Below are 24999 nucleotides of genomic sequence, written 5' to 3' on the forward strand. Positions count from 1 at the left end.
AGCTATAAGGCTGAGCCAAAAAAAAAAAACAAAGGTTGGGGGAAAAAAAAAGAAGAAAATCTCAATCTTCATCAAGAGAGAGAGGGAGGAAAGAAAATGAAGGAAAAAAAAAGAAAGAAACTCTGAGCCTGATTCCAAAAGAAAAAAAGAAGAAAGTAAAAATAATAAATCTGGTCCTAAATCCACCAGAACTGAAGGTATCCTTTTGAAGGACTTGATTTTTAGTATACTTGGTGTATACAGGGTGCTGCCTCTGCTGGTCTTCTAGAGCAGAGGCCCACTGCACTAACTCCGTGTCAGTCCTGTCCCAGTTAATAAGCAGTTGCCAGGCACAGGGAGGTTGAGTTGGTATAAGGAGGTCCAGCCTACACTGGGGGCCGCTGTGCTGCTCTCTGACGTGCCACCATGTTGGTGTTGAGCAAAAAATGGTCCCTTGGAATTTTCTATCCCCGGACAGGGATCTCACATCTCCCACTGTTTAGGTAGCCCTCACAGAATAGCAAGGGCAGTCAGCTTGCCCTGCGCCACAACTCTCCTATGTTTTTTCTTTGCCACATGGCTGGGATACAAAACCCGAAGCCTAAAGGATGTGGCACCGGGCAGATCTGCTCCCTTCCTCTGGAGTAGAGCCTCTCCACACAGTGTTTGATGTCCTTGTCCCAGGAAAACAGTCCCATACCTGAACAGTGCAAAGAATCTATAATATAGCACCGCTAAAAGCAGGATAAAGAGTATATGCCCTCTGAGTATGCTTCTGTCCCCTGCCAATGAGAGGTCTTGGTGCTTGCGCCTACAGGGTCTTTTGTCTTTGGAGAGGCAACATACCGTCTTCCAAAAGTACTCCAGGAAGGGGAATGTTGTCTCCCAGGGTGTCCATAGATCCCTACACCACATTAAGCACTCTAGGACCAGCTGCCTTCTCCTCAGGAGCATGCCCCACAGCTCTGCTCCAGAGGAAGTCGTGTACTTCCAAAGTCTCTGAGTTTGCACTCCAGATGCTGTTTGCAAATAAACCTGCAACAGTCAGTACTTCTTACTCCCCAATCTGTGATCCAGAGAGATTTTCCTCTTGTGCGAACCCAACACCACACTCTGTCAACTCTCTCATTTTCTTTTCCTTTGGTCTCTCCAGGGAAAGGGTTTCTTCCCCCTCTGTAGCAACACCGTTTTCTCTCCCCCAATTCACTTCCACATACCTCTCACCTGCCACACTGCCTCCCTCAACCGTGGAGATCCTTCTTCCGGTCTGCAGATCCTTTTCCTGGGTGTTCCAAGTTACCTGACCTCAATACAACTGTGTTTGAAGAACAAGGAATGCCCAGCATCCCCCTACTTCCCTGCTATCTTAACTCCTCCCTGAGACTGTTAAAGTTACATTCATTCCCATTGCTCTTTAGGGCTTCATATAGAGCTGTGTTTCTTTACTCAAAGACAATCTTTTTTCTTAGCTCCAAGCCTCTATCTAGATAGAGATTTACATATTTGAATGAATCTGTAATCTCAGAAGAATATGGGTGAAACCAGTACCGATGAATAGTTCTAAGATGAAAGGTGTTTTCTAAAATATTTTGAAGACAATTTGGTTTGGTGTTAAAAAGCAAAGCGGCATCACTGGGTTTAGTAGCTTCTGTTTTTGTAAATCCATTTAACCCGAAACCAAGCACAGCCATTTGGAAGTTTATAAATACATACCAGTTTTCTTTTCCCTATTTCTCTTAGCAACAACTGAACACTTATTTTCTGATCCTCTTTGATCCTTAGCTTTTGCTTTGTCTTTGTTTTTCATCAGTGCTATCTCTTTTATTTGTTGACTCACACATTGATGTAATTTATTGGGACAATAGCTTTGCAGCTTGAGTGTTTGAAATGGTTTTTCATGCGTGTATTTTTCAGGTGAATTTTCCCAGTAGTATCATTTCCTTCAAAGGCTAGTAGAAAATTGGTCTTGTCACCTTCTCTCCTTTTGTTCTCTTTCAAGTCATCTCAAAACTTTGTCTCTCATACCCCTTTTAGTGTATAAATGCCCAGGTTCATGAAATTGGGGACATCTGGGTGGCTCAGTCAGTTAAGCATCCAACTTTGGCTCAGGTCATGGTCTCACAATCCATGGGTTCAAGCCCTGTATCAGGCCCTGTGCTGACAGCTCAGAGTCTGGAGCTTGCTTTGGATTCTGTGCCCCGCCCCCTGCCCCTCCCCTGTTCATGCTCTGTTTCACTCTGTCTCTCAAAAATAAATGTTAAAAAAAAATTTTAAGTAAATGCCCCAGCTTTATGAAATAATATGCCTTCTACTGGTTTTCTAAATCTATTTTTAAACTGCCTTTAAATAATTTTACCAAAGGTTGTTCATACTGGGAATACTTTCCTGTACTTTAACCTTGCCACCAAGCAGTTTAGAGAAAGATTAAAATAATAAATTTTTAGAATGAATAGAATGTTAGAACTAGTATGCCCTTTAGATATTGTCTGGTTCAATCCCCTGATTTCACTGATGCACAGACTGATGTGTAATACTGATGACATTTTTATTAGCAAATGCCCTTCATAAGCCTTTTGTACCTTTCTGAGATAAGCTTAGTATTTTATTCTTTCACCGTGTTGCTTTATTAAGATTAGTATGTGTATCAGTAATGCTTTTAGCTGCATTTGACAATGCCTTAGTGGCTTAAACCTTAAGGATATTTATTATTCATACTTAACAAGAAATTCAGAGGTGGTAGGGAATCTTGGAGTTGGATCCAGCTCATTGTATCTTCAAGAACCAAGGCTCTTTCTTTCCATTTTCCCTCAAGCTAGCATGTGGTCCTTTTGTCTTCATGCCTGCTGCCCCAGTTCACAGGGTACAGTTATAAGAATCCCACACATATCAAGGAAGAGATAGAAAAGGGGGCTTGCACCAGCAGCTTTTCCTTTAAAGCCTGGCCCGTTTATGAGAAAGCCAAATCACTTTCCCAGAAGCTCCCCAGTAGACTTCTCATTGCATCTCATTGGCAAGACTAGCACATGACTCATCTTAGCTGCACGAGGGGCTACAAAAGCATTCATGTTTTATAGTGGGAATAACCTTTGTAATGAGAGGAACATAGGAGTTGAGGAGGTTGAAAATGCCTTTAGATTGATTAAACCAACAGTATCTGTCAGAGTAGTCATCCTAGATAGATAGATAGATAGATAGATAGATAGATAGATAGATATTCATTCATTCATATCCAGAGAGGAAATATATGATTATTGTATTATTGGCCTGAAATTAGCACGTGAGCATTCCGTATAAACGTCGTTATCACCATCAAGCAAAGCTTGACATCCCCACATAGATACTAACCAAACCCAGAGCAAGCTTAATTACTAGCAGCTCTTTCCCACTTTTGAACAACACACCTTAAAAGAGTGACCTCAATAGCTTCAACTTCATAATTATTAACTTAAAACTAAGATATACAAAATCACAGTCTGATCAGGAAAACCCTTAAGAGACTTACAATCACAACAGAATTTGCCTGCATTTGTTGGGACAATCTATAACTGACATGTCATCTTGTTTAGAAATAGAACACTTTAGGGGCGACTGGGTGGCTCAGTCCATTAAGCATCTGACGTCGGCTCAGGTCATGATCTGACAGCTTATGAGTTCAAGCCCTACATCGCCCTGTGTGCTGACAGGTGGGAGCCTGGAGCCTGCTTCGGATTCTGTGTCTTCCTCTCTCTCTGCCCCTCCTCCACACATGCTCTGTCTCTCTCTCAAAAATAAGTAAACATTTAAAAAAATTTGGAACTAGAATACTTTAGATTTTCTTATAAATCCTTCATGTGTCAAAGCAGTGTGGTGAAAGGCTTATTTTGACTAGAATCCATCAAATCAAGAATCTGAGAACTGTCTGTAATTTGCTTATATACATATATATAGTACATAGTATACTATATAGTTCTATAGTTTATAGACCCAGATGAAAACAAACCCAAAAAAAGCACCAATAAAGGTTAGAGAAAAAGATCTCTGCAGTGTTCTTTTCAGTTATTTTTAGACAAAGATCCACAGAGTTAGGAGAATCAAGGAGCTGTTTAAATCATAATAGATACCCAAGAAGTACTTGATGATGAAAAAAATTTTGTACAATTGAGAAAAGCGTCAGAAAGTAATTTGAAGTTTGTGAGAAATCATAGTGCTTTGAGAAATTGGTGATCCTAACATAAAAGCAATGGCAGGAAACCCAGAGGAGCTTCTACAAAGTGTTGTCCTCATGCAGGAAACCAGAGACCAGATTCACCATTGATAGATTCCTCAAGTGGAGTCTTTGTAGAATTACAGGGAGTAGGAATGAGAGTAAACAACCATATCCAAGCTAGGTTGAAGTGAAGGCCCAGGTCATGTGAGGGAAGCTCAAGTGACTATACCACTGAGCCATAGGAGCCAACCACTTTCCCAAAACCAGAAGTTATAGCTCCGCCAGCTTATACCATTCTTCTGCCTGAGTGTTCAGGAAGCATGATTTCTCCATCCATTTATGAATAGAGTACTGACTACTATTCTTTGACTTTCCCTCCAGAAAACCCGTTATGAAATTTATGTCAGCATTCTAAAAGAAGGAGGCAAGGAGCTCCTGAGTAACAATGAAATTGAGGCTGCAGGACTAAAGAAGTCACATTCAAGTCCTTCACTGAACCCGGATTCATCTCCAGTCACAGCCAAGGTCAAGCGTAACGTGTCAGAGAGGAAAGATCACCGACCTGAAACACCAAGCATTAAGCAAAAAGTTACTTAGAATCCATCTGTGACCAGGAGGTACTGGTCATGGAGCAAAATAGAGTTTTTCAAGATCTTTCTGGTAAACCCGTGAATATATTTTTAAAAAGTCTGTGACTAAGTGGTGCATTAGTAACCTTTTCTATTGTATAGTTTTGTTAGTTTCTGTACTGTGTCTCTTTGCTCTTGATTACTTTGCTTTGATGATTTTTGCTACTTGATGACTAATGCACCTTTTTTGTGTGAGGGGAAAGGGATCGTGATTTCAGAATGAATTATGTGTCACTTTCTTTTTTTCTTGTTTGCACTCTGCTCTGTTGTTTTATGTATTTTCAAATCAACTATTACACTTTTTTAAGGTTAAAAAATTTAAATCATTGTGAAACATTTAACTGGACAAACTTGGTAGTTGAGTAAATTCTAGCCAGAGTTAATATAAGCCTTTATATGTGAAATATTGCTTAGTCACAGAGGTGGAATTGAGCACTGGAAGAAATTCAATTAAGAATTACAGTTCTGGGAAGCAAAATGCTCCACTGTGATGCAGGTATGCATACATCTTTGCACTTACTGTTGAGTTCTGACCCTGCTGGAAGCAGGGAAAGGGAGTGTGAAGATGGGAGGCCTGGAGAACTAAAGAAGTGAATTAGCTTCCTTGAAGTGTTGATTTCATTTCAGCCAAAGAAGGAAAGAGGAAGTGGAATCTTTTTGCCATTGAATGTTGTGGAAAAATAACACCAAGTTCATTTTGTTTCTTAAAGGGTAGTGGCAGTTATTGACTCCTGGGGAGCTGCAGCAGTAGGCATGTGGATGGTGTGCATGCAATTGTTACCTCACTCCCTCAGGGTCTAGGCTAGGAATCCAGAATCATCTCTGTCCATCAGTACCCTGCCATTCAGGAATTAGGTTCTTATATATATAAGCATGGTATTATCTCCTGGTTGTAAAAATATTGGGATCTTCCTAACAAAATAATGTTGCAAATGGAACCCCTTTTGTTTTTTTTTAACCAAAGTAAGAGTAAACAGTAACTGCAGTCGTTCAGCAATGAGATGAATATTGATTCTTTCAAATAAATCTGAAAGTAATAATGTCTAAATGAATTGTGGCTGGAAAACTGAGGAATCTACTGGTTGTATATGCAGAGTTAGATTATTCTTATCTAGGTTTCTTTGATAGCCAGTTCACTCTGCTGCTACTGAACTTTCTCCTAAAAATAAGTACCTAATTTTAAATCAGTATTTTCTATCTACTCAGAATAGTTACAGTCAGGAATTTGTTCCAGTGCTGGTCCCTTTGAAATTTAGGGTGACAACACATTCTCTTGTACAGGAAGAAAAAGTGAAAACTGAACCCTCTCTGAGTTAGGACTTTCTGATTTTTAAACCTTGAAAGTTTGTGATCCTTAAAACTATAATCTCCACGACTTTAGAACTAATGGAATCATTCTGAATACTCTTTCACCTCCCACACATATTTGCTCTAGTTCTAATCAGTTTATTAGTTAAAGGTACTATGACCAAAGAATCAGGGACTCTGCAAGAATAGCATGGTTCCAGTGATTTAGAGAAAATCTGCTATTAAACCATGGTGGTTTCTAGTAGTATATTGTTCTGATGTACCAGCATTTAATTATAATATTATTTATTAACATTTACTTTACCTATATAAATGTCCATATTTGCTAGTGCCCAAAAAAGAGAAACCCTGCTTGAAGGTTGTAGTTGCTTGCTTTTGTGAGAAGTATTTTACCACACCTTTGAAAAACTCATTCTAACCCACTGTCTTGTTTATGTAAAGGCAGTGATTAAATTTTTGTGTCAAAACTGAAAAACAAGGTAATTACCAATACGGCCCTGTTGCACCTGATTCATTTTTGCAGCTTCTGACCAAATCCAAGATTTGCACAAAGGAATCTTCTTTTATCCTTGAATCCAAATAATTAGCTTTGTTTGTTTTCTACATAATATATTTATACCAAGCAAGAGAAAAATACCTAGCCATGTCATCTCTGAACTTCAGTAACTAAAGAAAAATAAACATCCCTGACTGGCTTGAATGTGTTTGTCAACAGTGTGACTGTGTCTGTGTATATAGAATGTCTCTATGTATTTTACTTACAGTATGTAATAGACATGAAATGGTACCATGCTATAGTATTTCTGACATTTAGAGTAGTTGTAAAATGCTCAGTTAGAATCAGCAGCATTATAGCATTATTCCTATTATACAACTCACTAATGTTAGCTACAGGAATTTCTGGATATGCTAATAGATAAATGGATGATAAGGACACTTTGAAGCTGCAGTATATTGTGTTTGCACAGTTTCTTTTTTAAAAACATCTGCAAAAGATTTTTCTGTGAGCCAGGATCCCAGATTGCCCTGGCATGAAGTTGCCCATCTGCCTGGGATAGGTTGAGAATACCTCTGTTCTTTCTGTTATCAGTGCACCTCGCAGGCCAAGAGTTTGCCCAGTAATAGGAGGAAATGGCCCCTGACTCAACTAGATTCTAAGAGTCTTGCCCATAGCCAACCACATTTTTCTTTGTGATCATTTCTTTCCTGTAGTATCAAGTCAGAAGAAATTGAAGACATTTCTTTTCACAGCTATTCCAAGCTTGCTTCCTAGTTCACAGTACAGGGGACCTCTCCTCCTCCTTACCATCTAAAGGTACTCCCCCTCCTCCCATCCCCATTCATCACCCATACCTTAGCACCAGGAGCCTTGGGATTTCTCTCCATGTGATAAATGATTACTCTCCTTCACATAAACATACTTAATATTATTTTTTATATAGAAAAGTCTTGATAGTCATCAAAACACCTTGGTGATAGTCTTTTTTTTTTTTTTTTTTTTTAACTTTCACAGGAGGTCTCAGAAATCCCTTGTTAGCAATCAAAACTTAATTACTAGCATGCAGAGTCCTCATTTTATTGCCAGGCCATACCCATTGTTTGAAGTGTGCTTTTTAGAAACATTTTGGTAACTCTTAGCAATGCCTAGTTAAACCAAGCAATACTTCCATGTATTTTAATTAATCTCAAGTAAAACCAACATGTTAGAGAGTCCTCTGGTAGAACTGTAGTTCCTATTGCTCTTTGGTAAGGAAGGTAGAAAGCAACTGTGCAAGACCCTCTATACTTCTCTGTTATCCTAATTCAGAAGATGAGGACTTCTGTCCTCAGTCAGAAGTGATATGAGAGAATTCATTCTGGAAAAGGAAAATTGGCTGGCTTTCCAAGGCCAAGCTAGAGGTGGTCTCTTGAGTTTGTATTTCACCCTGTGGCCAAACCACAGAACATCTGAGGCTGGAGAAGAATTTATATAACCAGCAGTGAAGGAGGCCCTTTGCTGCCTAAGCACAAAGTTATGGAGTTTTTTGCTGGCCCTTGCCTCTTACTCCCTCTGATATAAAGAGCTTGAGAAGCTTTTCTTAGGTAAGGCAGGGACTGATTTCTCTATGAATTGTACTTCTTCTCTGCCTTTACCCCTAATCATAGATCATGGAAAGAAAATTGACCTTTAAGAAGCTTCTCTATATTCTTACTAGCAAGACTTTCTTGGATATAGTTAATTTTCATTGCAATTTTAATTCCTTTGGCATTTTTTCTTGTAGTCATCAGTAAAGCCTTTTTTTCTTTTTTAGATTTTATTTCTAAGTAATCTCTACAACCAACATGGGGCTCAAACTTAACGATCCAGAGATCAAGAGTTGCATGCTCCACCAACTAAACCAGCCAGTTGCCTCCAAGTTAAGGTTTTTTAAAGCCAGATATCACAGGGAGTTTCTTATTCTTGTAGGTCCAAATTTCTTTACTTTAGCTCCTAGGGACTTAATTAAGTTTACAGAACGTTGGTAGCCACCTTCCTTAATTTCAGCAGTGAATAATCTCTTTACTTTTCAAATGACAATTTTTTCCAGTTGTAAAATTAACGCTATTAAACAAAGAACCAAAGTGGTATCCTAAGACTTGTTAAAAGTACAGTTTAGTTAGTGAATAATAGTGTGACTTTGGGTTAAAATAGCATCTGCTTTTCTCAGCATCTAAGTTACTATGACAAGAAAAAAAGATCAGTCGCTTTGTAGGCAGATGAGCTTCTGGGTATACCTTGCTCCAAAGCTTTCTGGCTGTCTCTTCTCCCAGGCCAGGTCAGGCCACTAGTCTGCCTCAGGTCAAGGCATATCTCCATCAGCCTTTGGACATTTAATACTATCAAGTGACTTAGAGGACGTTAAACACCAATAGTTCACCACAAAATAATCCCGGCAATTGATAGGGAGGTGCTTTGTCATTGCTTTTCCTTTCAGATTCCTTTTCAATGTCTCACTTTTAAAAGGGGAACTAAAGTCCAAAGTCATTGCCATTCTCCTTTTGTATCTATAGTATTCAAAACCCAACAGGGTAGCATTCTGCTTAGAACTTAATGCCCATTGCATGCAAAGAGAATATCTTCATAGAGAGGATGTCAGTAAATACTTGAATCTGCATGACAGTTTGTTGACTTGAATGCAACAGCAAGAAAATATTGCAAGTTAGGTAATTGTATATACAGTTTCCTTAAATGTCCTTGGCTCATTCTTTGTAATTTATGTGTGTATCTGTAGTATTGCAGGCTTTTGGAGAATATTCATATAGATAGTTTGTCAGACATCAAAAAAATGCTTTCTGTCATTTGCCAATGTTGTATTGTGGGTATTTATAGTTGTATGTATGTATATGTATATGTATCAATGTGTAGACTGTATATCAGTGTATGGTGTATGTATATCAAATTTATTTTTAATATCCAGTGTGATACTAAAAGCAAGTAAAAACCTCATAGGATTGATTATATAATGCAGTTATTGAAAGTATATATAGTGGTACTGTTTTATTAAACTTAAAATGATATTTTGATTAGATTTTTAATAAGATTTTATGTTAGAAAACTCCATCTTTGATCTTTGAACCACCAGGGCGAAAATGACCCTGAACTAACTTTGTGAAACTATTTCAGTGTACTGTGTACAATACTAAGGAAGTAGCTCATGATAACTTGAGATCTACAGAAAGAAAAAAAATAGGCATCCTATGCAGTCTTAACAACTTCGGTATTCTGAGCACTTAACTGTAAAATCAAACTGACAATTTTGGGCTTATTACAAAATGTGATGCTTTAAAGCACACCTTCTTTATTGTTGTAATTAGTCCAGAGAAATAGAGCTTTCAGAAGAATTAAATAAGTGCCCACAGTATCATTTTTGTGCCTGTGTCTATTTTACAGTAGATGGAACGACCCTTCTAGCACCACCTCCTTACCTTCTTTACTTTAAAGAATATTACATTGCTAAAGTATATCAGGGCTTCCCAAGATCAGGTACTATATTCTAGGTTTGCAGTTGTACAAATTAGCATCTAGTGTCACAAGTGAAAGAATTTTAGGGCAGGTGATAGACTAGGTTAAATCTTTACTTAATATTTTTATACTTAGGTCTCTTCCTGCCTCTCCCCAAAGAGCCACTGGCCTTAGTTGTTTGAGCTTACTGCTTATCTCACAATGTGTAAATAGATAATAAGGGATTAAATATGTATTATCCAGCATGTTTGTTATATTTAAAGCAGCAACTGAGTGTTTTTGAGTGAGTGGTTGAGTGCAGTATATTTTTAAACATACGGTCTCCTATTCTTCATATCTGATTCAGAGAATTGGAGTTGTGGAATGAAAGACTAATCTTCAGCTCTAGGCTGCAAGTAGTGTGTTGGTAATTACATTGGAATTTTTTTACTAACTCTACAGTCTCAAACTTTTTGCAAATATATCATATTTCCTAATTTGTTCTTGACGTGCAGTGAATTGACTCTGTGACTGATCAGCAGGGTCTTTGTTCTGCAAGAGTGTATTTCTTTCTAAAAATTATAGTGATTTGCAAAAACATTCATTTGATTCAGAAAGCATATACAAAAGGAGTAGCAAAAATAAAGTTTCATTTTGGGCCTTAATCATTTAAAATGTTTGAACTTTTAATCTAAAGCCATGTAGGTTATAAAGCCAAGTAACCATTTGGCATGGACAGTAATATACACTGTATCAGAGTATATATGCACATTGATTTTTAATGCCATTAGGATACTTTTTTAAGCTATAGGAACAAGACTAATTAGACCAAATTGAAGTCAGAGGGTTTTGGAGAGGAGTGTGTAAGCTGGTTGCCTTCCATTTAGGGTAGACGTATATGTGGTCAGTCGTCCGCTCCTGAGAGATTCAGAACCAGTTTATTACTGTCCCCTTAGGTGTGTAAGGGGAAAGTTTCACATATCTGGGCCTCTCACATGTGTACATATGCTTGCACACATGTACACATAGTGAATGTTTTAAGTTATACAAACTTAAGACACAAAGGGCCAGAATGTAAAAGAGGTGATGAATGAAAGGAGTGGAAACTGCATCACAGGAATGTTTTCTAAGGGCTAGGGAGGAGTTTGAGTTCTAGTGTCTGACTTTGAGAAGTATTGCATTTTCAACAAATATATGAGGGGATTCACATCACATCCACCAAATTGAAGGCTGTCTTATAATTCACAAATAGCAATTCTCCACGATCCTGTAGTAGCATAAGGACATTCAGAAGGCTGTTGTTCACTATTTTCCAGGGTGGCATTGCTGCTTGCTCTGGAGATTATTACTTTGAGAAAGGAGCACAAATGGAGAAGGAACAAAACATTCTAGGAGTATTGGTATGAATTGTCCACACTCCCCTTCGAGCTGTACTGGTAAGAAAGTTCAGATTAAAGTATGCTGAACAGTTAAGCACTTTTCCATTAGCAGTGACAGTGAAGATGGAGATGAGAAGGAACCCAGCTAAAATATATTTCGCAATGCAGGGTAAAGAGCTAAATTCTCACTAATAGTGTTACTACATGCACCTTAACTTCAATTCCTGAAAATGGTGGTTAATGGAGAGAAATTTAGGGTTTCACTGACCGTTTCCGTGTGAGCTTGCATAGATAAGTCTTTAAACACTCCCAGGAGGGTCCTAGCCAGAAAGCTCAGTTCAGGACAGTACTGTAGGTCTGAGGCTCCTTGCTCTGACCCCTGAATACCGGGGCACTGCAGAGGGTGATAATGTATTCTCTTTGCAAAGAGGAGCTTCTCTTCTGGCCTTCTACTCCACTTGGGCTTCTACTGAGCAGTAAACACATCCTGGGTTTCAACGCTGTTTCCCAGCTTTAGGAATCCAGCAGTTCTAATGGGTTGACCCTGCTGAGGAAAGATATCAGCTCTGAGAGTGACTGGGTCACTGAGGGTGACACATGACAGAGGTATTTCAAAAGCTCTCTGACTGAAGCCAAGACCATATATTTTGCCTTTGCAAGAAACAGGTTGGCACATTGAGTTAGTCTAACCAAGGGATGGATGATATCTTTGCCTCTGCACCCAGATTTCTGGAAATGGATAATGTTTCAGTTCTGTGGGAAGGGTCAAAAAACACTAAGCTTATTGCTTAGCATTTCTGCTCAGTTCAGATGAGAGCTGTTGGGTAAAGGCCTAAAGGCCTCCCTGCATTCTCTTCTACCTCAAGTTTTAGAAGCCCATTTCCAGAACAAAAATTTACACACGTGGAGAAGCAATACTGTCAACCTTGATTACTGTAGACAGGCAGAAGGGTGGTAGTTTGTATCCTTTAGTATAAACAAGCTTTTAACTTTTCCAGCCTAGTAACTGGGTTATATTTACTGTGACTCAAACTATTTAGCAGTGTGGAACATTCCTTTACCTTCAAAGTTCTCTCCACCAATCATTGCAGTTTCGTTGCAATCCAGGTGCCATATCTCCCTGCAAATTGTGAAAGTAATTAGTAACAAAATAGCAGCCTACTCCTTTTCAGTAGCCAAACTGTCAGCATTAGCAGACTTAGGTAAGCTAGTGGGACTGAATTGTGTACTGGGAACCTGTTCCTCCTTATCACCCACCAGACTGAAGAAATGCCATCTCCTATAAAATTACGGCATTTATGGTGGTCATCTTTGTTTTGGAACAGTAATTTATGTGGGTATCGCTAAGGTGTTTAGAGAATATTTTGAAAATTAAGTTTACACTTTACAATTGCTTTATTTTTTATTAAAATAGTTGTATATAAATATTACCCTGTTTGTTGTTGAAGTAACCTAAAAACCGTGTAGACAGACAAGCGAGTCACCTGATATGTATAGACGCTGTGATATATAGAGAGTACTCTTCCCTATTGTGTAAATGTTCATGAATATAACTGTTCCTGTGTTTTTATAAGCTGGGGATAATTTGTTGTTTTATAACAACAAAACCTGTTGGATTTAAAGTGGATTTTATGTAATAGAAATCATGTGAAATAGTGAAGGACTTAAAATATGTATATGATATATGTAAATGTATAAACTTTAGAAAGAAATAAATCTAACAAGTTTCAATCATTTAGAAGGATATTTTTATTTGCTTATTTAAGCAACTGTATATAATGCCTTTAAAAAAACAACACACCAAACCTCCTCTTGCATTAAAAAGACAACCACAAGCCCCCAGTGAGAGATTTCACCAAGGTACTTGATTAAGGTGGTAAGAAAGTAAAAATTGTTAACTCTGACTCACCTCCACTGACTTCTGGGAAAACGTGTTTACACAAAGCTGTTGATGAGACTTAGGAGGCCTACTGTCTTCATCAGGGGGATTTAAGCAGGGAAAGAACAAAACTTTTTGTAGTAATTTCAAGAATTTATTTGCATTCCCATATTCTAACACTTTTTATCAAGATAAAGGGACTGAAGATAATTATTGCTCTAAAATGCAAATGCTGTTCATGCTTTATGGTGCCTAGTGTATATATCTGTGTTCTCATAACCCAACTTAATGTTAAAAATAACAATCTGTTGACTTGGAAAATGAAAAAATAAAATTCCACCCTAATCACCTAACTTGTGAATATTTGAGAGGATGTTTTATGTTTGGGGATTTGGGCTTTTTGAAGCAAGATAGCTGATAACAAATGAAACTGCTGCCTGGCAGAGATGAAAACTGCTATTATGTGTAAATCTCAAAGAAATAAATATCTTGGAGTGGAGAGGAAGGGGGAGATCAGTCCTTCAGCACCCTGTGGCTTCCACTAAAATCCCCCTCCATGACTCTCAAACGTGAATCCTCTTACATAAATATTGAATCATATTGTACATCTGAAACTAATATAATGTTATGTCAGTTATGTCACAATTTGGACAAATATGAATCCTCATTGCCCAGTTTTCTGTCCTCTGGAGCTAGGAGTTTTGTCTATCTTGTCATATTCTGTTGCACAAATTAATATTAAAAGATGAAACCTCAGAGAAGAAACTAAAATCCAGGAGAAATAAAGATAATAATGAAAATACTATCATCCCTAAATAATGTCTCACCTCTACATTAACTCTATTCCACTGATATTGTGAGATTTACCAATGAGACTGCCGAATCACCCAATTTTTATTGAGAAATTGTAAGCCACAGAAAACCCTGAAGACTGGCATATATCTTTCTAATATTAGAGAAGAGTGTAAGTGCTGGATGCTGTAGACTAGTGAGCTTGATATTAATTCTGGACATAATTACAGAGTGAATGATAAGGATGCAACATTACTGGAAGTCAGCATGGCTTCTCAAGAACAAACCATTTCAGACTATGTGTACTTCCTATTTTGTAAGATTAAGTAGATCAGAAAATAGTAGACAAAATATATGAGCCATAACAAAGAATTAAATGTGGTCTTTAATATGTCTGGGCTAAGTGGTGAAATATCAATGTCGGTGGGTGTGTCACCACTTGAGTGGTGCTAATTAAAGAATATTCATCACCCTGGAAGAGCATGTCTAGTGTTCTGCTGCAAAGCTCACCTTTTGGCTCCATCTGACCAACATTTCAATTAATAACTTGACTAAAACTATAAAAAAAAAATGTGTTTATTAAAAATGTGTATGTCATAAGCCGGGAGAGAATGATTTTACTAAAGACAGAATCAGGATTAAAAAAAAAAAAATCTCGCCAGGCCGAGAAAGGGACAAATTAACAATGTGAAATGTTAAAATGTAAGAGCATAAGATTTTATACTTTGGTTATTAAAAAAAAAAAAAACTTTACAAGGTCAAGCTGGGATCTGGTGTTGCATAGCATCACAAGCAAATAGGAAAGAAAGCCTCCAGCTTTAACCCAATTATGTGAACAGAGTGATGTAGCTACCAAAAACACTGGTGTCATCCCAGGAAGATGAAGCACACTGCTCTACGCTAATGAGACTACAGCCAGAGAAGCTGCCTTGAGACTTGAGATGGAAACAAACCAGAGAGTATGCAAAATTAATAGTCAAGATGGCAAAAAAACAAAAACATGAACAATATAATGAGAGAAATGTAGAAACACATGAACCACGGATGGTTAACCATGGCAGAACTAAAGAATATTGGTTTTAAAAGTTAAGTCCTATGTGGAAGGGGGATAAAGACTGTGCTTTAGCAATCGAAGGTGTTTAATTAGGAGTGGTTATTGAAACCTACAAGAACTTACTAGAAGGGAGAGCTTTCCACAAAAAGGTGGCCACAACACACAAAGTCAGATGTGATCTGGCACCCATGTGGGAGGCTACAATATTGAGAAATAAGAGAAACCTCAGGGGGTAGTTGGATTGTAATAACTGAGTACTTAGGTTGCCTGGCACTGTAATGGCTACTTAACATGGATCCTCTCACTTAATCCTTATGAAATTCTATGATATAGCTCTATTATTTTCCCCATTTTACAGATGAGAAAAAGCCTACATCAGGTTCCATCTCTTTAGATCTTCAACATTTTAAACCTCAACACCTTTTCTCATAATCTACAGAAGTCAGGGCTAACACTAACCTTTCTTGTCAGCCTTAGTTTTGAGAAGCAGCGACTCCACTCACAAGAATATGTATGTCATCAGGGAGGAAATGGCAGTAAAAATAGTCCTTTCATAAAAGCTCTACATGCTCTGGATCCCACCCATAGAATTCTGAATGAAATGATCTGGAGTGTGGAAATTTTAGATGTTCCCCGGGAGATTCTAACACACACCAGGGCTTGGGAACCATTTCCTTGGAATTTAGCAACTTAGTAACATTTCCTTGGGCCTTGTGGGAAAAATATAATCTTAGGCCCTTTCCTAGACCTGGTAAATTACCAGGATTCTGAGTTTAAATTACCTTCTCAGAGGCACATTAAAGCTTGAGAAGCAAGCTGTGGGGCAGTTCCCAAAGTGATCCCTTACGCAGCACTAGCAGCATCTCCTGAGAATTTGTTAGAAATACAAATTCTTGGGGTCCCTGGGTGACTCAGTCGGTTAAGTGTCCAACTTTGGCTCAGGTCATGCTCTTGTGGTTTGTGAGTTAAAGCCCTGCATCAGGCTCTGTACTGACAGCTCAGAGCCAGGAGCCTGCTTCAGATTATGTCTTCCTCTCTCTCTCAAAAATAAATAAAACATTAAAAAAATGTTAATGAACATTTTTTTTAGCTAACACTTTGCAGATCATAAATTTAAACTAGGCTCATTTGGGTAGTTTTTCCGATTTTGACTGTGCACACCCACGTGTCTGTAGTCAGCTGCCAGGTCACCTGGGAGTTGGCTGACCTGTGCTCATCTGGGTTTTGTCTCTACTCCATGTGATCTTCTAGCAGGCTCACTCAGGCATGTTCTCACGGCAGCTGGACAGAGCTCCCAAAGAAACAATGAAAATACGCAAGATACTTTGGGCCCTGGGCTTGGAACTGACACATCACTTCCACTGTGTTTTATTGGCCAAAACCAACTCCTAAGTAAGTCTAGAGGCAAGGCAGGGAACAGATTCCTCTTTTTAATAGAGAAGCTCAAATTCACATTGGAAAGGATGTTGGTGGAGTGGGTGATTTTGCAGTGTTCCCCATCATATTATTTACAACATAAACTGGGTCACTTCTGAAAATGAAAGGGGATGCTTTTAAGAATAACATCAAGGGGTACCTGGGTATGAAACGCCCAGAGTTCGAGAGACCCCAAAAACAGACCACCAGAGACCAGAGTCAAAGCCAATCGGCAAGGGTTGTTTATTTGCAGGTTCGAACCCGGACCTCCGCGCACTCGTCGCCGGTGATGCTGAGAGGCCTTGAACAAAGCCTTTGCAGCCTTTTTATAGACAGGAGTAAACAAGTCGTGGGGAGGGACAGGAGATCTCTATGGTTACAGGTTTGTCATTGGTTGATATTTAAATATGAACATATACCATATTTGATTGGTTCCCGCCATCAGGTTTTTGGCGGGATCCAATTACAACATTTAGGATACCTTTGAATTTAGCCAATCATAGAGCGAGTCTAGAGTCTTGTTCGGCGACTAACAGGTTAACTTCTCTCTCCCTAGGCCCTTCCTTCAGTAAGGCGGAGGGTGGCTGCTGGCCTTTCCTGATTAGGTATTGCCAAGGTAGTGTGGTGGAGTGATGTGGTGGGCAGTTTCTCCGGCCTTGGGCAGTGTGCAGCTGCCTGATAGTTCCGGGGAGGCTGAAACTCAAGCCTTAAGCAAAGGTACAGAAGCGGAAGGAGCTAGTTAGGTTTTAGTTTCCCGTAGTGCAAGCACTTGTACAGAAGCAGAAAAGCTGGTTGAGTTTTTGGTTTAGTTTGTCTAGGCCCCTCAGGACCCAATCATGACTTTTGAGAATCCTTTGAAAATGACCAGTTGTGAGGTGAGTTCAAAGGGCCCACATGGGGTTCAGACAAACAGTGAGAAATTGGCTAGTTTGTATCTGCAGTTTCCAGCCTTGACTCAGACCATAGGAATGTTTCTATTTTTTCTTTTTGATTAGCTGAACTGAGGGCGGTCTGAGGATGCTTTAGCCCTGAACAGTCTGAGGCTTTTCCTGGGACTGGGACTGGGGCTACGTGCAGCCCGAGGTTTCTCTTAATGGAGGACTTAATTTTTGGCTCTTCAGGTATCTCAGTCGATTAAGCATCCGACTTCAGCTCAGGTTCCCCAGTTCGTGGGTTCGAGCCCTGCATCGGTCTCTGTGCTGACAGCTCAAGCCTGGAGCCTCCTTCAAATTGTCTCCCTTTCTCTCTACTCCTCCCCAATTCATGCGCTCTCTCTCTCTCTCACTCTCTCTCTCTCTCTCAAATATAAATAAATACATATTTTTAAAAATTAAAAAAATAATTATAGCAAAAAAAAACCAGATATAAACCAGGACTTTCCCAAGCATTAGGGTATTAGGGTTCATATCTCCTCACTCACAACTCAAGGCTCTTTTTACGTCTCCAGATTGTGTTATGATGCTGCTTTTATGATGCTAGGAGGAAGCCACAGAACTTGCAAAAGATAGACCTCAAATTTCAGTCCAAGCCAAAGATTAGCATGAAAGCTATTCCTGGTGTCCAGGTAGATAACTATAAAAATTTTATTTTCCAATTTCTGTCTATAACCCAGTGTCTTCTCCTTTAACACTCTTCCCTGGGACCTCTAGCACATCTCAATGATCATCAAAGTAGCACTGTCAATAAAAATAGTTGCTGCTTTCAGTTTGGCTCTTGGTATTAGCTGCTCAATGTGTGTGTGTGTGTGTGTGTGTGAATATACATTTTATAAATATAAAAGTGAAAAAATAATTTCTAGAGTTCCCAATGGAAGGCTTTCATGTAAGCATGGTTTTATAAACCTTGCCTGTATGAATTCAAACCTTGCCATAGATTCCTGTTGCCCTTAGCTATTGGGAATCTGGCTTCCTTTTCTAATCCTGCCAAGCCTTCCAAAAATTTATTTCAAAAGATTATTTTATAGCTTCGCTTACAAAAAGGTCTATTTTTTGTTTAAATAACATAGTATTTATGAAGCGGAGAATTTCTCCATCAACTTTGGAAATACTTGTACTATGGCTTGAAGTCATGAGCTGGAGCATTTTGGAACTGACTTAAAAACCTAGAAATTCTAACGTATATGTGGTAGCCTTATAATAATCTCGGAGCAAGCAGGCCATTTTCAGAGAGATCATTCAGCTCATAGTAGCTAATCTGTCTGGTTCCACTACTTCCATGTAATATTCTTAGATGAGATTTTGTGATAGCACCAATTTCACCCCTTGATTAAGTCTTGAGGCCTCTGCTTGGCTTTATAATCATGTCCAGCCTGATTCTTGCAGCTCTGAAATGGATCATCTTTCAGGCTGTCAAGCTGATTCCCTTTCTTTCCAATACATGCTCAGTTCCTGAGAAATACATCTCATCCTTTCTCTGTTGGTAGAAATCAGGGAAGAGTGCAGATGATAGTGACAAGCGTGACTACTGCAAATCATCACTGGGTGGATGGGGGTGGCCAGTGTGTGTCTTCACACACAAATATTTATTGTACTCTTTCAAAACAGCTAGCTAGAGGGGCCACTCTCTGTAGTAAGGGAGGACCTCAACTCTGCCCAACCTTCCCTCTCTCAGATTGTAACTGAGGCTTTTATTATGTTGAGGTATGTTCCCTCTAGACCAATGTTGTTGAGAGTTTTTGTCATGAATGGATGTTGTACTTTGTCAAATGCTTTTTTCTACATCTTTTGAAATGGTCATATAGTTTCTCTTTCATACTTTCTCTTATTGATGTGACATATCAATGTAACATTGATTGATTTGTGTATATTGACCTACTCTAACATCCAGGATATAAACCCCATGTGATCATGATGAATGATTTTTTTTTTTAGTGTATTATTGGTTTCTGGTTCCTTGTATTTTTAAGTTTTTCTTATTCCAATAAATTACCATGCACTGCAATATTAGTTTAGATGTACAACATAGTGATTCAATACCTTCACATATCACCTGGTGCCCATCACAGCAGGTTCACTCCTTGAACCCCATCATCCATTTGACCCATCCCCCTACCCTCTTCCCTTCTGGTAACCATCAATTTGTTTTTTATAGTTAAAGAGTCTGTGTATTCGTTAATTTTTTCTTCTCTCTTTGTTATTTGCTTGTTTCATTTCTTAAATTCCATGCATGAGGGGAATCATATGGTATTTGTCTTTCTCTGACTTATTTCACTTAGCATAATAATGTCTAGCTACATAGATGTCATTTGCAGTTGGCAAGATTTCATTTTTAATGGCTGGGTATTATACCTCTCTATATATAATATATTCTTTATGTATTTTTTATCTACATATCATATATAAATACCTACATACATACATACATATATATATATTCTCTATATATATGTGACATGGATGTCATTGCAGATGGCAAGCTTTCATTTTTAATGGCTGGGTAATATTCTGTTATACATACATACCACACACATATATAATATATTCTTCATATATTCTTTATATATCCTTTATATACATACTGTATATTCCTTATCCATTCATCAATGAATGGAATCTTGGGCTGTTTTCCTAATTTGGTTATTGTTGATAATGCTGTTATAAATGTTGGGATGCATTTGTTCCTTCATATCAGTATTTTTGTATTCTTTGGGTAAATACCTAGTAGTGTAATTACTGGATCACAGGGTAGTTCTATTTATATCTATATTTTTGCCAGTTTCACTGTGATATGTTGTGCAGAAGATCAATTCAAGCTACGTCTGAAGGGAGTTCTGTGTGCCTCCTGGATTTCAATGTCTGTTTCTTTCCCTAGATTGGGGAAATTCTCACTACAATTTGTTCAAGTACACCTTCCACCCCTTTCTCTCTTCTTCTGGAACTCCTATGATATGGATATTATTCTGTTTCATGGAATCACTTAGTTCTCTAATTCTCCCATCGTGATCTAGAATTTACTTTTATCTCTCTTTTTCTCAGCTTCATCTTTTTCCATAATTTTATCTCTATTTCACTTATTCTCCCCTCTGACTCTTCAACCCTCACTGTCACTGTCTACAGCTTACGTTGCACCTCATTTACAGCATTTGTAAATTCATCATGACTATTTTTTATCTCTGCAGCAATAGATTTTCTACTGTCTTCTATGCTTTTTTTCAAGCCTTCCTCTCTCACAGCAGTATTGAAACCAAAAGATTTTGAATTCCAAGAGTCTTGGCTACAGAGTGACAGAGACATCTCCACGGACCCACGGGGACAACCTGGAGGGCCATAGGTGCGTGATTGCCAACTGGGAGAGATAAAACAAGTGGTGGAGGAGCAGAGGGGAAGGATCCTCTTCTAAGGAGAGACAAAGGGAAGAGAAAGAGAGGCTGGGGAAGCGTAGGACTGTATCTGGACAAGAGAAAAACCACGGACCGGGAATGAGAAAGACCCAATATCTAACTTCAGGGCTTTCTCTGGACTTGGGCGGCTGTCCTGTTCATGCACCTGGGGAGGAGGGGAGCCAGCTCTGAGTTCAGTAACTAGTTCAGAGGTGCAGTCTGCAGTGGGAGAAACAAATCCCCTCCCTGGAGTGCTGTGGGAAGAAGGTATATAACTGTTCAAAGGACAAAGACTGCCTGCACCCACCAGACAAAGGCCATATATTGGTGGAGAGGAGCAGCACTTCCCGGGAACAGGGGCACACGGAGCTGGACCCTTTAAGACATCGGGTTTAAATACCAATCGAGTGCCACGGAGGTGCGGCAGTCAGCAGAGCCGGACAAGCCTCCTTGGCACCCACGGCACTGTGAAGATGGCCTGAGTAGAGTGGTTTGGACACCTGGTCCATGGAGAGAGACTGGGGTGTTGCCATTTTTTTTGCCATCACCAACAAAGTTGGGCTTCAGGGAATGGACTGCAAACCCAAAGAGGAAGCCGGACTTGCCTACACCAAACCACGCCCCTCCATGCCTGGTAACTGCTTATCTACTGGAGTAAGATTGAGGTTGACCAATGAGCCCCTCCTCCAGACCAGCACTGCCACAGATTCCAAGGCACCCACTGGTTTTGCATTTCCTGATTTAATATTTGGACAATTCTTAACACACACACACACACACACACACGTATATATATTTGTATAATGTATACATATAATATGTTTGTACATATTATATGTATGTATATATACATATAATTATTTTTTCTTCCTCTTCTCCTTCTTATTTCTTCCCTTCTCTAGTCTGGTTTTTCTGGTTGTTGGCTTGTTTAAGCAGACATATTTAATCTATTCTCTTTATACCTGTTCTACATCTCCTTTATTTTCCCCTGTCTCTCTCTGGATTAAGCCATATAGTTTCTCTCTCTGGTCAATTCTCTTTTCTTTCCTTTTTCCCTGCCCCTGTCCTCTCTCTCTTTGTGTGGGATAAGGCCTCTTCCATCAATGTCACCCTGATCCCGTTGTTTAGTCGTAGCTGGTGTTTTTGGATTTTTGTTTCTGTTTGTTTTTTATTTTGTTTGTTTTTGTTTTCTGTTTGTTTTTGTTGTTGTTGTTTGGTTCGTTTGTTTTCCTTTCCAAGAATTCTTCAAGCATACCTGGTGGAGGGCCCAAAACATCACTACAAGTAGGGAGATAAAGCAACCAAAGTCACAAACAACAGAGAGCAAGTAACACACTCCAAAAAACATCATCTAAAGGGCCAGGCCCTGGACAGTATATGACCCCTCTTTACTATAGTAGTGTTCACAGGTACAGGACACATAACAAACTTTTAAAACACGTAAGGGACAGAAAACTAGCTAAAATGATGAAACGGAAGAATTCTCCTCAAAAGAAATTCCAGGAAGAAATGGCAGCTAAAGAACTGATCAAACAGATATAAATAGTATAAGAAGAATTTAGAATAATAGTCATAAGATTCATTGCTGGGCTTGAAAAAAAGCATAGAACACAGCAGAGAATCTATTGCTGCAGAGATAAAATAGTCATGATGAATTTACAAATGCTGTAAATGAGGTGCAACATAAACTGTAGAAAGTGACAGTGAGGGTTGAAGAGTCAGAGGGGAGAATAAGTGAAATAGAAGATAAAATTATGGAAAAAGATGAAGCTGAGAAAAAGAGATAAAAATAAATTCTAGATCACAATGGGAGTATTAGAGAACTAAGTGATTCCATGAAACAATAATATCCATATCATAGGAGTTCCAGAAGAAGAGAGAAAGGGGTGGAAGGTGTACTTGAACAAATCATAGAACTGGAGAACTTCTCCAGTCTAGGGAAAGAAACAGACACTGAAATCCAGGAGGCACAGAGAACACCCTTCAGACATAACTTGAATCGATGATCTGCACAACATATCATAGTGAATCTTGGAAAATACAAAGATAAAGAGAGAATTCTGAAAACACCTAGGGACAACTGGGCCTTGACCTACAAGGGTAGATACATAACGTAGTAGCAGACCTATCTACTGAAACTTGGCAAGCCAGAAAGAAGTTGCAGGAAATTTTCAATGTGCTCAATAGGAAAACTATGCAACCAAGGATCCTTTATCCAGCAAGCCTGTCATTCAGAATAGAAGAAGAGCTCAAGATTTTCCCAAACAAAAACTGAAGAAATTTATCACCACTAAACCAGCCCTACAAGAGATTCTGAGGAGGACTCTGTGAGTGGAATGTTGCAAGGACCACAAAGGACCAGAGACATCACTACAATCATGAAACCTACAGATAACACAAGGACTCTAAATTAATATCTTTCACTAATAACACTGAATGTAAATGGACTAAATGCTCCTATCAAAAGACATAGGGTATCAGAATGGATAAAAAAAACAATACCCATCTATTGTCTGTCTACAAGAGACTCATTATAGGCCTGAGAACACCTTCAGATTGAAAGTGAGGGGATGGAGAACCATCTATTATGCTACTGGAAGTGAAAAGAAAACTGGAGTAGCCATATTTATATCAGACCAAATAGATTTTAAACTAAAGTCTGTAACGGGATAAAGGAGGGCATTATATCATAATTACAGGGCCTATCCATCAAGAAAATCAAACAATTATAAATGTTTGTGCACCCAATTCGAAAGCACCCGAACATATAAAACAATTTATCACAAACATAAACAATCTTATTGGTAAGAATGTGGCAGTTGCAGGGGTCTGTAATACTCCACTTATGGTGATGGACAGGTCATCTAGACAGAAAATCAGTAAACTGTGGCACTGAATGATACACTGGACCAGATGGACTTGACAGATATATTCAGAACTTTTCATCCAAAAGCAGCAGAATACACATTCTTCTCAGGTGCACATGGAACATTCTCCAAGATAAATCACATACTGGGTCACAAAACAGCCCTCAGGAAATATAAAAGAATTGAGATCATACTATTGCACACTTTCATCACAATGCTATGAAAGTTGAAATTAACCACAGAAAAAAGTTTGGAAAACCTCCAAATGCATCCCACTAATTATGAATAAAAGAAGAAATTTTAAAATATATGAAAACAAGTGAAAATGAAAACACAACAATTCCAAGCCCTTTTGGATGCAGCAAAGCCCGTCCTAAGAGGAAAATACATTGCAATCCAGGCCTATCTCAAGAAACAAGAAAAATCCCAAATGCAAAATCTAACAGCATACCTAAAGAAACTAGAAACAGAACAGCAAATAAACCTCAAGGCCAGCAGAAGAAGAGAAATAATAAAGACCAGGGCAAAAATAAACAATTTAGAATCCAAAAAAACCCCACTAGAACAAATCAATGAAACTAAGAGTTGTTTTGCTGAAGAAATAAACAAAACTGATAACCCCCGAGCTAGACTTCTCAAAAAGAAAAGATAAAGGACCCAAATAGATAAAATCACGAATGAAAATGGACATATCACAACCAACCCCTCAGAAATAAAAAGAATTATCAGAGAATACAATGAAAAATTGTATGCCATCAAACTGGACAACCCAGAAGAAATGGACAAATTCCTAGACACCCACACACTACCAAAACTCAAAAGGAAAGAAATATAAAATCTGAACAGATACATAACTAGTGAAAGAATTGAATCACTTATCAAAAATCTCCCAACAAATAAGAGTCCTTGGCCAGATGGCTTCCCAAGGGAATTCTACCAGACATTTTAAACAGAGTTAATACCTATCCTTCTCAAGCTGTTCCAGCAAATAAAAATGGAAGGAAAAGTTCCAGACACTTTCTATGAAGCCAGCATTACCTTGATTCCCAAACCAGACAAGGACCCACAAAAAAAGAAACAGTACAGGTCAATATCCCTGATGAATATGGATGCAAAAATTCTCAACAAGATACTAGCAAATCAAATTCAAAAGCATATAAAAAGAATATCCACATGATCAAGTGGGATTCATTCCTTGGCTGCAGGGCTGGTTCTATATTCACAAACCAAT

General features: G+C 38.6%; 1 protein-coding gene across 3 annotated transcripts in view; it reads left to right on the top strand.

The window, feature by feature from the left end:
• PSD3 (pleckstrin and Sec7 domain containing 3) overlaps positions 1-9983 on the top strand; it is a 380191-nt gene extending 370208 nt beyond the window's left edge. For all 3 annotated transcript variants that reach the window (XM_039235608.1, XM_039235607.1, XM_039235606.1), the window contains exon 13: positions 4547-9983. In XM_039235608.1, the coding sequence (XP_039091539.1) occupies positions 4547-4762 (216 nt within the window). In that variant the 3' untranslated portion in view covers positions 4763-9983. The remainder of the gene's footprint in view (positions 1-4546) is intronic.
• Positions 9984-24999: the final 15016 nt, after the last annotated feature.

Source organism: Hyaena hyaena, unplaced genomic scaffold (genome assembly GCF_003009895.1).
Source record: "Hyaena hyaena isolate Hyena2069 unplaced genomic scaffold, ASM300989v1 scaffold_100, whole genome shotgun sequence".
Classification (NCBI taxonomy): Eukaryota; Metazoa; Chordata; class Mammalia; order Carnivora; family Hyaenidae; genus Hyaena; species Hyaena hyaena.